The 13,679-nt window shown below is 39.3% G+C and overlaps 1 protein-coding gene across 9 annotated transcripts in view; it reads right to left on the bottom strand.

Annotated features, from left to right (window-relative positions):
- FAM169A (family with sequence similarity 169 member A) overlaps positions 1-13,679 on the bottom strand; it is an 89,267-nt gene that overhangs the window by 13,478 nt on the left and 62,110 nt on the right. For 8 of the 9 annotated variants that reach the window (XM_066377414.1, XM_066377386.1, XM_066377368.1 and 5 more), the window contains 3 exons: positions 10,913-11,092; positions 1,520-1,648; positions 891-1,003 (listed from right to left, as the gene is read on the bottom strand). In XM_066377414.1, coding sequence (XP_066233511.1) covers positions 891-1,003; positions 1,520-1,648; positions 10,913-11,092 — 422 coding nt within the window. The remainder of the gene's footprint in view (positions 1-890; positions 1,004-1,519; positions 1,649-10,912; positions 11,093-13,679) is intronic. The other variant, XM_066377435.1, reaches the window with a different exon arrangement.

Consider the following 13,679-nt stretch of genomic DNA (forward strand, 5'->3'; position numbering starts at 1 on the left):
CCTACAGGTTCTACATTGCCCCTTCCTTTGTGCTTGTTAATTAGCAAAAGAAATTTAGCCCTTTCTCCATGACAGGAAAATGGCATTAATCATTCTTTCCCTTGTCACCTGATCTCCCTCCCTTGAAATCCTGTTACCTCTGTTCTGCTTCTGATCAATAAAAGCTGAGGGAGAAGGAGACTCAGGAGGTCTCCCTTTGCCTCCCTTGGCAGGCCTCCCTCTCTCTTCCTCTTGACATAAGCTTGTGTCTTGAGTAGGTTTTTTCCACGTGACACCAGTAGTTCCCAGCGGGCTGGAGTACTACAAACCTTAGCCTCAAACTTCCCACAATAACTTCATAACCTTTAGTCTACTGCTAATTCCACTGGTAGAAGCCTATCTGTGCAAGGAAATGATTACATATGCACAGTGATGCAAGTATAAATGTGTTCATTGCATGTATATATGTAAAACTTCAAGTGTTAAGGAAATAAATTATGGTATTTACATATGATAGACTAGTGTGCTGCTATCTAACAATCATATTTAATAATAGAAATGCCATAAAAAATGCTTAAAATACTATGCTAATGGAAAAAAATAGAAGCAGCATAAAAGAAATGAAAAACAAAATGTATGCAGATACATGTATATTATATACAGACTGTTAACAACTGCTATATCTGGAATAATGGGATTACAGATTTTTACTTTATTCTGTTACTTTATATGTATTAAAAATTGAAAGAAAATTAAGTTCATAGTAACCAACCAAAAGATGACAGAAAATAATACACTAGAAATTACATAAGTTTGTTGAATAAATAACATTTGAAAAATTAAATATTGACTGAATCTATAAAACGGAAACAGAAGAATTATTTCCTATAATAAATGTACAGTGTACCTACAGTTAGCTGCATTTCACTGGATTGATTATCTTCCATTCCTGCTTCATATTCCGGGACAGATGCAAGATCACGTTCTCCAGGAACAGGTCTTTTAGCTTCAATGGAAGAAACTGCTGGGTAAAGAAAAAAAAATTTTTTTAATTGTAATCCAGTCAGTATTTGGTTTTAATTACAGTGCTCTTCTGATATTCACAAAAGCACAGCAGAGCAGTCTAAATAGGAGGGTGTTGAAAATCTAGGTGTGGTATAATCCCTTCACCAAAATCTTATAATGAAACCTTGCAATTATAAAAGAGTCTTAAATAGTTATCTGTATCTTGTAACTTTGAGGACAGATGCATGAGATTGGGGACTGACTACCTTTGAACCCCTGGTGCCTATTCTACGCTGCTTTAGTAATCTGTTTATTTCTTACCCACCAATTCCTACTGGATTATTACATTCTGCTGAGCTATTCTTAGTGACTCAATGTTAACATGTAACAAAAAAATCATACTTCAGAAAAGAGGGTCTGTTACTAGAGAGATCATATTACAATACACTACTGCTCTGGACTGTTAAGACACAACCATCAGCAAACTCTGCTATAGTTAAGCAGGACATGTGATTCAAATTAATAACATTCTTACCTGTAATTTTAAGTGTTTCTCTCTGTAATGCTCTGGTGACAGGTATTCGCTGGCACCAGTGTCCAACACCTTCAACTTCCCAAAGGAGCTCATGGTCTCCTGGATACTTTTCAAAGTATTGCTTGCAAGCTGAAAAACATATTTAAATTTCCTAGAAATCCCAAATATCAATTGTTTTAGAAAACAGAAAAATGGGAAGCTACCAACTCAATGAGCTAGTGTAACTTTGATACCAAAACACCAAAGCAACTAAAATAATAATAATAATACAGCTGCCTAATTTACATAAAAATTCTAAATAAAATTCCATATTAACATTTTAATTTTACCAAGCAATAAAAATCCTAATAAAAGATGTGTTTAACCTTCATGGAGAAAATTACTAAATTTTGAAGAACATAAAAGGGTTGTTTGACACAATAATGTAAAAATATCAATTCTTACTAAATTATTTTGTCAATTTGATGCAATCCTAAACAAAATCCCAACAGAGTTTCTTTTTAATGGAACTTTACAAAACTTGACTGCAAGGTCAAAATGAAAGAAGAGTTAAGAAAAAATATTGAGAACAAATCTGATGAAAAAAATGAGGACTTACCCTAGTAGATATCAAGAATCATCATAAAGACACAATAATTAAAATAATCTGCCTGACCAGGCGGTGGCACAGTGGATAGAGCGTCAGACTGGGATGCCAAGGACCCAGGTTCTAGACCCCGAGGTCGCCAGCTTGAGCGCAGGCTCATCTGGTTTAAGCAAAAGCTCACCAGCTTAGACCCAAGGTCGCTGGCTCGAGCAAGGGGTTACTTGGTCTGCTGAAGGCCCACGGTCAAGGCACATATGAGAAAGCAATCAATGAACAACTAAGGTGTCGCAATGCGTAATGAAAAACTAATGATTGACGCTTCTCATCTCTCCCCGTTCCTGTCTGTCTGTCCCTATCTATCCCTCTCTCTGACTCTCTGTCTCTGAAAAAAAAAAATTACCTGGCATTGCTTTAAGAATATGGCAGAGCCCTGGCCGGTTGGCTCAGCGGTAGAGCGTCGGCCTAGCGTGCGGAGGACCCGGGTTCGATTCCCGGCCAGGGCACACAGGAGAAGCGCCCATTTGCTTCTCCACCCCTCCGCCGCGCTTTCCTCTCTGTCTCTCTCGTCCCCTCCCGCAGCCAAGGCTCCATTGGAGCAAAGATGGCCCGGGCGCTGGGGATGGCTCTGTGGCCTCTGCCCCAGGCGCTAAAGTGGCTCTGGTCGCAACATGGCGACGCCCAGGATGGGCAGAGCATCGCCCCCTGGTGGGCAGAGCGTCGCCCCTGGTGGGCGTGCCGGGTGGATCCCGGTCAGGCGCATGCGGGAGTCTGTCTGACTGTCTCTCCCTGTTTCCAGCTTCAGAAAAATGAAAAAAAAAAAAAAAAAAAAAAAAAAAAAAAAAAGAATATGGCAGAAGCCTGACCTGTGGTGGCGCAGTGGGTAAAGCGTCGACCTGGAAATGCTGAGGTCGCCGGTTGGAAACCCTGGGCTTGCCTGGTCAAGGCACATATGGGAGTTGATGCTTCCAGCTCCTCCCCCCTATCTCTCTCTCCTCTCTCTCTGTCTCTCTCTCTCTCTCCTCTCTAAAATAAAAAAAGATTAAATAATAAAAAAAAAAAGAATATGGCAGAAGAAATTAAATAAATTTAAAAAAAAGATTAAATAAAAAAAAAAAAAGAATATGGCAGAAGAGGAAAAGAAAGGAGGAAGTAAATGAGCAAGCAGAAGAAAAATTTAAATACCAGGAAAAAACCACACACACACTAAAAACTTGGCAAATGGCCTGACCAGGCGGTGGCGCAGTGGATAGAGCATTGGACTGGGATGTGGAGGACCCAGGTTCGAGACCCTGATGTCGCCAGCTTGAGTGCGGGCTCATCTGGTTTGAGCAAGGCTCACCAGCTTGACCCAAGGTCACTGGCTTGAGCAAGGGGTCCCTCGGTCTGCTGTAGTCCCCCGGTCAAGGCACATATGAAAAATCAATCAATGAACAACTAAGGATCTGCAATGAAGAATTTATGTTTCTCATCTCTCTTCCTTCTTGTCTGTCTGTCCCTATCTATCCTTCTCTCTCTCTCTGTCTCTGCCACACACAAAAAAAGTCAAACATTTCCCTAATCAGTTGAAAAAATGCGTGTCAGAAAATAAAGCATGCTGGGAGCTTTCCAACAACTCTAAAAACAAACAAACAAACAAACAAACAAAAACTTGGCAAATGACAGAGGAAACATTGTATCTCAGCAGAGAATAAACAAACTATTAAAATAATAATGCTAGGGGGGGGGGGATGATGCTAGAATATAAATCCACATAAAAAAACAGACCCTGGCCAGATGGCTCAGCGGTAGAGCGTCAGCCCGGCGTGTGCAAGTCCCAGGTTCAATTCCAGGTCAGGGCACACAGGAGAAGTGCCCATCTGCTTCTCCACCCCTCCCCCTCTCCTTCCTCTCTATCTTTCTCTTCCCCTCTCACAAGCCAAGACTCCATTGGAGCAAAGTTGGCCCGGGCGCTGAGGATGGCTCCATGGCCTCCACCTCAGGCACTAGAATGGCTCTGGACAGAACGGAGCAATGCTCAGATGGGCAGAGCATTACCCCCTGGTGGGAATGCTGGGTGGATCCCGGTCAGGCACATTCAGGAGTCTGTCTGACTGCTTCCCTGCTTCTAACTTCGAAAAAATACCAAAAAAAGTCAGACCTTGACCTCACATCAACATCATTTGTAAAACCAAATTCTAGGTGGAGTCTAAGACCTATTATGAAAAGCAAAATGTGCCTGATAGTCAATGATGCAATGAATAGAGCATTGGCCAGGAACACTGAGGAGGACTCAGGTTAGAAACCCCAAGGTTGCCAACTTGAGTGTGGGCCCATCTGGATTGAGCGTGGGATCACAGACATGACTGCATGGTCGCTGGCTTCAGCAAGGGGTCACTGGCTTGGCTGGAACATCTCCCATCAGTCAAGGCACATATGAGAAAGCAATAAATGAACAACCAAGGTGCCACAACTATGAGTTGATACTTCTCATTCTCTCCTTTCCTGTCTGTCCCTCTATCTCTTACTTAAAAAGAAAAAAAGATTAAAAAAAAAAGCAAAATTAAAAAAAAAAAAAAAAAAAAAAAAAATATATATATATATATATATATATATATATATATGAGAGAATACTTCTGGAACATTAGAGTACTAAAGAAATTCTTATAAAAAATACAAAAATCATAATCCACAATAAAATATTTGATAAACCTAACTTTTAAAACCTTTCTCTGTCAGGACTACGCAACAGAGCCTTCTACAATGATGAAAAGGTCCTATATCAATGCTGTCCAATACGTAGTCACCAGCCACACACATGTGGCTATGGAGGAAGTACTTACAATTTTATTTAATTAACTTAAACTTATATCTAATTTATATGAGTAGCTTTTGTATTGGACTACGTTATGTTAAAAAGATATCCTAAAGAAACAGATTAGGAGATATTCAGAATAAACAAAGGACAAGTATTCCAATGATATAAAAAAAATCCTAAAATTGAGTTAGAAAGATACAATAATCCCTCCTCCCCCAAATTGGCAAGGGCTATGAAGAGGAAATTCACACATAATGAAACTGGAATGGTCACTAAACAAAGTAAAGATAATAAACCTCACCCTGACCCAACAGCTCAGTTGGTTTTATCATCGTGCTGAAGCACTGAGGTTGCCAGTTCGATCCCCAGTCAGGGCACATATAGGTATAGATCAATGTTCCTGGCCTCTCTTCCACTCTCGTTAAAATCAATAAATTAAAAAAAAAAAAAAAAAAAGATGATAATCCTCACTAGCTGCCAAGGAAATATAAGATGAAACAACAAGATATCATTTCACACCTATCAGATAACAAATAACAAGCATCGGAAGAATAAGGGAAATGGACTCCGCTGGTCTGAGAACTATTTTGTAACTATTAGTAAAGTTGAAAAGACATATATTATTGATCCAATACTACCTCATAAATGTACACAAGAACACATTTCTAATGTTTATTTTAGGGCTGTTTTTAAACTAGAGTATGGTACAACCTAAGTGTACATCATTAGAGTATATATAAATTTAATATGTATACAATAAAATACTATATAGCAGTTACAGCAAATAAACTGTAACTACAAGTATCAATACTGATAAATCTAAAAAAAGTCAGTAAAAAAAGCAAGCCAGTGTATGTACAAAATGATGTCATTTATAAAAAGTTTAAAAACATATTAAACAAAATAATGCAGGCTCTGTGGAAAGAGTTTGGCAATTCCTCAAAAGCTGAACACAATTACCATGTACCCTAGCAATTCCACTCTCAGAGATATATCCAAAAGAACTGAAAGCAGGGGCTCAAAGAATCAGCTATCTGTAAACCAATGTCCACAGCAGGATTATTCATAATAGCCAAATAGGAAAACAACCCAAACATCCATCAACAGATGAATGAATAATAAAATCTTATGTGCACACAATAAAATTCTACTCAGCCATAAGAAGAAATGAAATTCTGATATATAGTACAACCTGAATGCACCTTAAACTTTACGCTAAGTGAAATCAGACATGCCTGACCAGGCGGTGGCGCAGTGAATAGAGTGTCGGACTGGGATGCAGAGGACCCAGGTTCGAGACCCCGAGGTCGCCAGCTTGAGTGCGGGCTCATCTGGCTTGATCAAAAAAGTTCACCAGCTTGGACCCAAGGTTGCTGGCTCAAGCAACGGGTTACTCGGTCTGCTGTAGCCCCCCGGTCAAAGTACATATGAGAAAGCAATCAATGAACTAAGTTGTCACAACGAAAAACTGATGATTGATGCTTCTCATCTCTCTTCGTTCCTGTCTGTCTGTCCCTATCTATCCCTCTCTCTATCCATGTAAAAAAAAAAAAAAAGAAATAAAAGAAATCAGACAGATACTAAAGGACAAATATTGCATGATTCCACTTATATAAGGTACCTGGAATTAGCAAAGTCATAGAGACAGAGAGCAGAAAGAAGTTACCAGAGAATGGGGAAAGGGAGAAAGGAGAGTTATTTCTTAAGAGTACAGTTTATGTTGGGGGTGATGACAAAATTTTGGGTATAGTGGTGATGGGTATATAGCATTGTAAATATGATTAATGCCTCTGCACTGTACACCTACAAATAGTTAAAATATTATATTTTATAACAAAAAACTTTAAAATTTTAAAATAAAAGAGCACACAAAATAATGTTCTATAGCATTTCTGAACATAGACATAGTATAAAACCATGAGCAATAAAGATATATACCAACTTCAGGAATGCAATTATCTATAGGGAAGTAAGATAGAGGAATAGGATTAGGGAGGGGTCCAAAGAGAATATCAGCTGTATTTATAATGTTTTGTTTAGTGCTCCCTTAAAATAAATAAAAACAAATATGGCAAAATCCCAGTGTTTGTTCACCTATATAATGGATACATGGACAGAAGGATACTATTCTCTCTCATTGTTTTCCCTATGTTTAAAACTATTTCTCATGTTTTTTATTTTAGTTTTCATACCTATCAGGAAGAAAGAAGTTAGAGAAAACCAATACAGCAGGCCAAACTGAGTCCTTTGCCTGAATTAAAATGACTAAAATAGTAGAGAATGCCTTATATAACAAGTTTGAGGTCCAAAGGGAATAGTACTTTACAAAAAGTAACTTGAGTTGAAGGTCCTAATTCAGGTATGTCCCAGCCAGAGAGTTATAGTCAAACTCTTAAAGCCAAAGGTTATGTGCCCACAAGACAGAACATCCACCAAGCACTGGCTACTGGAGATTTCTTTACTGAAATTTTTCATGTAGCACAAGACAGCCACCCTTGTAATACAGTGTGTCCTTAAAGTCATGGTGCACTTTTTTTTTTTTTTGTATTTTTCTGAAGCTGGAAACGGGGAGAGACAGTCAGACAGACTCCCGTATGCGCCCGACCGGGATCCACCCGGCATGCCCACCAGGGGCGACGCTCTGCCCACCAGGGGGCGATGCTCTGCCCCTCCGGGGCGTCGCTCTGTTGCGACCAGAGCCACTCTAGCACCTGGGGCAGAGGCCAAGGAGCCATCCCCAGCGCCCGGGCCATCTTTGCTCCAATGGAGCCCCGGCTGCGGGAGGGGAAGAGAGAGAGAGGAAGGAGGGGGGGAGTGGAGAAGCAAATGGGCACTTCTCCTATGTGCCCTGGCCTGGAATCGAACCCGGGTCCCCCGCACGCCAGGCCGACGCTCTACCGCTGAGCCAACCAGCCAGGGCCATGGTGCACTTTTGCCCGGTCACAGGAAAGCAACAGAAGACGGCAGAAATGTGAAATCTGCACCAAATAAAAGGAAAACCCTCCCAGTTTCTGTAGGATAATGTGGCAGCATGTGTGCATGCGCAGATGACGACGTAACACCGTGTATATGGTGGAGTAGCCCACGGCCATGCCAGTCGAGATGTGGATGGTACAGAGGAAAGTTCAGTGTGTTCTGTGGCTTGCTAAATTCGAATCCGTGACCAAAGTGCAATGTGAATATCAGCGTGTTTATAACAAAGCGCCACCACATAGGAATAACATTACTCGGTGGGATAAGCAGTTGAAGGAAACCGGCAGTTTGGTGGAGAAACCCCGTTCTGGTAGGCCATTAGTCGGTGACGAGTCTGTGGAGGCTATACAGGATAGCTACCTAAAGAGCCCTTAAAAATTTGTGCATGAGCCCACATCAAACTGCACTGAATAGGTATGAAACTGGGAGAGTTTTCATTTTATTTGATGCAGATTTCACATTTCTATCGTCTTTTGTTGCTTTCCTGTGACTGGTCAAAAGTGCACCATGACTTTACGGACACACTATATAATTCTTTTTAAGCCTAAGCTTTACAAATATCCTCTCCATAGATACTCCCAATGCTAAATGTCTCCAAACTATTTTAATTCTTTGCCTCAAAGAATTTTTCACAGCCACTTATTGAGCATACTCTGCAAAGAACCAAACTGAGAGCTGTTACAGAAAAAATATCCATAGAATTTATCCATAAGGAACCCACAGTCAAAAATGATGTTGCCTGACCAGGTGGTGACGCAGTGGATAGAGCGTCGGACTGGGATGCGGAAGGACCCAGGTTCAAGACCCTGAGGTCACCAGCTTGAGCGCGGGCTCATGTGGTTTGAGCAAAAGCTCACCAGCTTGGACCCAAGGTCCCTAGCTCTAGCAAGGGGTTCCTCAGTCTGCTGAAGGCCCGCGGTCAAGGCACATATGAGAAAGCAATCAATGAACAACTAAGGTGTCGCCATGAAAGACTAATAATTGATGCTTCTCATCTCTCTCCGTTCCTGTCTGTCTGTCCCTATCTATCCCTCTCTCTGACTCTCTCTCTGTCTCTGTTTAAAAAAAAAAAAAAATGATGTTAAGGCTCTGGCCGGTAGGCTCAGTGGTGGAGCATCAGCCTAGAGTGTGAAAGCCCTGGGTTCGATTCCCAGTCAAGGCACCCAGGAGAAGCGCCTATCTGCTTCTCTACCCTTTCTCCTCTCCATCTCTCTCTTCGCCTCCCACAGGCAAGGCTCCAATGGAGCAAAAGTTGGCCAGGTGCGGTGGATGGCTACATGGCTCTGCCTCAGGTGCTGGAATGGCTCCGGTTGCAATGGAGCAATGCTCCAGATAGGCAGAGCACTGCCCCCTGGTGAGCATGCTGGGTGGATCCCAGTCAAGCACATGCAGAAGTCTGTCTGTCTGCCTCCCCGCTTCTCACTTCAGAAAAATACAAAAAATAAAAAAATTATGTTAAAATAAAAACCTAAAAGAATATAAGGTAGGAAGTAGTTAAGTATTATAAGAACACAAGTAGAGCACCATGAAATTTAGAAAAGAAAAAGTACATTTTTGCTAGGCAGAGAGATCAAGGAAGGCTTTCAATCTGGGCCTTAACAAGGGGGCAAATTTTGGGAATCTCAAGAAAATTAACAATAAAGTTCTCACAAATTTAGTGATGTAGCTAGGTACAAAATTTATACACACATATGTATGTATATCTCTCTCCCAGTATCTTTCATGTATATAATTAACCATCAGATAGGAAAAATAATGGAAGAATATATCACATTTACAATGGCAACAAAAAAAAATAAAATTCTTTAAAATGCACATTTTCCCCAAGTTAAATTTAAGAACTATATGGAGAAAATGAACATGTTACCTAATTTGAACAAAATCATACAATTACAGATATTATACATACAATTATAATATTGTTGGATAGATAAATCTCAAAAGTAGATTCTGAAAGTCCATACCAGAAAAATAAATAAGCAAAGTCAGAAATATTATATGAAAAGAAGACTAGTCTTTCCAGTCTAAAGCTAAAATAAATTAAAACAGTGTAATACTAGAACCTAAAAGATTAACAGAAATAAATAAAAAGAATATACAAATACACATACACATATATTTAATGATTAGCAAAGCTTTTTTCTTGTCTTTTTTTTTTTTTTTTTTTTTTTTTTTTTTGAGTGAGAGGAGGGAAGATAAGACTCCCCACATGCACCTTGACTGAGATCCACCCAGTAAACCCCATCTGGGGCAGATGCCCGAATCAACTGAGCTGTCCTCAGCGCCTGGGGCTGACACTTAAAACAATGGAGGCACTGGCTGTGAGAAAAGAAGAGAGAGAAGGGAGAGAGGGAGGAGAAGAGAAGCAGATGGTTGCTTCTCATGTGTGCCCTGACCAGGAATTGAACCCATGATGTCCACATACTGGGCCAATGCTATATCCACTTAGCTAACTGGCCAGGGCTGAATTGTTCACTTTAAGAGTGAATTTTATGCTATATAAATTATAGTTCACCTGACCAGGCAGTGGTGCAGTGGATAGAGCGTCAGACTTGGATGCAGAAGACCCAGGTTCAAGACCCCGAGGTCGCCAGCTTGAGTGTGGGATCATCTGGTTTGAGCAGAGCTCACCAGCTTGGACCCAAGGTCGTTGGGTCGAGCAAGGGGTTACTCAGTCTGCTGAAGGCCCATGGTCAAGGCACATGTGAGAAAGCAATCAATGAACAACTAAGGTGTCGCAACAAATAACTGATAATTAAAGTTTCTCATCTCTTTCTGTTCCTGTCTGTCCCTGTCTATCCCTCTCTCTGACTCTGTCTCTGTAAAAAAAAAAAAAAGAAAAGGTTAAAAAAATGTTATAGTTCAATTTTTTAAGCTACTATACCCCAAAAAAGCTATGTATGTGAGATAAGAACACATTCGCAAAATTAAGCACTAGTGTGCCAAAGAATCAAAACTTATTTAATACTGATACATGCACATTTATCATATTCTGCAGAAACGAGTCAGAAACTAGTTTAAACACTTCTAACTTATTTACCTGTGTACATTAGAGAGGACAGTGGATACCGCAAACCAAGTGCATCTTCTGTAAAGGAATCAACAAAGTCCTCCAGCATATGAAGTCCAAAATCTTTGCCTTGATATTTCTTTCTTATAAACATTGTATCAAGAACTGGCAGTTGGTAGCTTTGGGTAAGAAATGAGGCACATATGCTTCCTGCAATCATAAGAACACAAAGTTAACAATTTTTCACATTAAAAAACATATGTAGATACTTTTAGAAAACATGAGTTACCAGTCTTTCTGAAAATGGTTGGTTTTTATGGTGGACAAAAAAGGGGTGCTATAATAAAACTAACCAAAAGTACCTCACAGGGTGGTGTGATCATAAATCCCAAATTGGGAAGTTCATGGTGGGCTGTCACTCCCCAGGCATATAACTTCTTTAGTTAAAGATCTATCTTTGCCTTAAGCAAGCCTGTCCAAAGTTTTTGCCTTTCTTCATTAACATACCTTTGAAATGCTTCATTTTCAGAATCGTTGGAAGCCTTACCACCCACAAGAGAATACATACACTTAACTATCCTGAAATCCAGTCTTGCCTTGCTTTCCCACCTTCACGTAATCTTCCTAACATCCCCTCCTTAATTCCAAATGCATAAAAGAAGTTGAAAACTGTCATTCTGGGGAGCATTATTCTCTGTTGAGATCTTGCTTCCTAGCACTGTCGCCAGTTTGACTCAAATAAACTCATAATAATTCTCTACAGGTTGGGACGTTTTTTACATCAACATCTACTACTGCAAGAAGAATGTCAAAGAAATGTATACATTTTATAATATAGAAAGCTTACCCCAGCTGTTCGTGCATATCATAATATACACATGTGATGATAAGAGGTATATATTTTGTTTGACAACAATATCATCTACTACAGGACATATAACTATAACTATTACCATTTTATGAACTATTACTTGAATATGTATCACTGTCTACATACTTGTACAACTCTAAAACTAATCAACAATTACATTTTCAAATTAAAATAATATTTGATGATTGTACAAAATTAACAATACATGAAATAATTCCAATTTCATTACCTGAACATTCATCTTTTCCCTTTACTTTTTCCCTAGTGAGTACAGTCCCATATTTATGTGTTTAATGATGGCAAAGAAGTGAATTAGTTCTCCTAATTGTTCAGGACTATGAATTAGGACTAAGTGGAAACATCTGTCTTAGAAATGGCTAACTCAGCAATCTTTTTGTTGTGAATATACTTTTCAAAATATCCTGTATGTTTAAGATTAAATAGAAGAAATAATACCCCACCCCTCTTTATTACACAACTGTTCTTATTTCTCTGTTAAGAACTTGACTGGGGTTCTGACCCTACAAATAGATGTCTTAAATCCTTTAATATGTCTTATGATAGTTTATAAGTTAAGGGCAGTCAATATAACAAAACATTTTTTAGTTCAACCAAGTAATTTATTTATGATTAAGTTGGAGAATTTCAAAAGAGTTTTGCAACAGTCTCCATGATTATCAGCTAAAATAATAGGTAAACATAGTTATATCTATTTAGAGTTGAACTGTTGACATTCAGTTATGCTATTTCTAAGGGTCAAAATATCTTATATAGTGACTCTAGTTAACAATACCATATTGTACATTTAACATTTGCTACAAAGGTAAATCTTAAGTGTTATCACCACACACAAAAAACAGAAAGAAATAAAATGAGACAATAAATATGTTAATTAGCTTAATTAGATAGATTTTGGTGACTACTTGACAATGCACATCAAATCATTAAGTTATACATCTCTTTTGTTATCAATTTGAGAGAGAGAGACAGGAAGGGAAAAGAGAGGGAGGAGAGAGATGAGAAGCATCAACTCATAGTTGTTTCACTTCAATTTTTCATCACTTGCTTCTCATAAGTGCCTTGACTTGGGGAACAGGGCTCAAGCTGAGCCAGTGACCCCCTTGCTCAAGACAGTTACCTTGGGCTTCAAGTCAGCAAACTTTGGGCTCAAGCCAGAGACCTTGGGATCATGTCGATGATCCTGCACTGAAGCTGACAACCCCACACGCAAGCCGGCAAGCCTGCTCAAGCCCAAGAGCCTGCGCTCAAGCTAGTGACCTCAGGACCTGAGTGTTCGGGTCTACATTCTATCTACTGAGTCACCCCTGGTCAGGCTAAGTTGTACATCTTAAATACATGCACTTTTAATTGTGAATTATACTCAATAAAGTTGAAATAGATAAATTTATAAGTCTAACTGGTAGTCTCACCAGGCTACTGTGACCATTATCCATTTTTTTTTTTTTTTGGAGGGGGAAGAGAGAAACACCAATTTGTTGTTTCGCTTATTCATGCCATCAATGGTTGATTCTTGTATGTGCCCTGATCGTAGATTGAACCCATGACCTCACCATGTCAAGACAACTCTAACCAACAAAGCTACCTAGCCAGGTCCAACCGTATCAGTTTTAAATGCCTTGAAATCAAGGTTTTCTCAGTTATATCTAGCAGTGTTTATGAAATTAAAAGAGACATTACTTAAGTAGCAGGAACAAAGAAAGCAAAAGTAAGAAGAGAAAGCACTATCTAGTTCTGGTTCTCAGTACAAAGTCTGAGGCTCTATGGCTGTTTACTATGGTGCATGCTTCAGGTTCCTTACAGAAGAATACTAATTATATAAAGGATTTCTTAAAAATAAATTTTTTTCTGTTTTCAACATACATTCTTTCTATAGGAAAAGTAAGTTCCAGCATCTAGTATAGCATT

This window comes from Saccopteryx leptura, chromosome 1 (assembly GCF_036850995.1).
Source record: "Saccopteryx leptura isolate mSacLep1 chromosome 1, mSacLep1_pri_phased_curated, whole genome shotgun sequence".
Taxonomy (NCBI): Eukaryota; Metazoa; Chordata; class Mammalia; order Chiroptera; family Emballonuridae; genus Saccopteryx; species Saccopteryx leptura.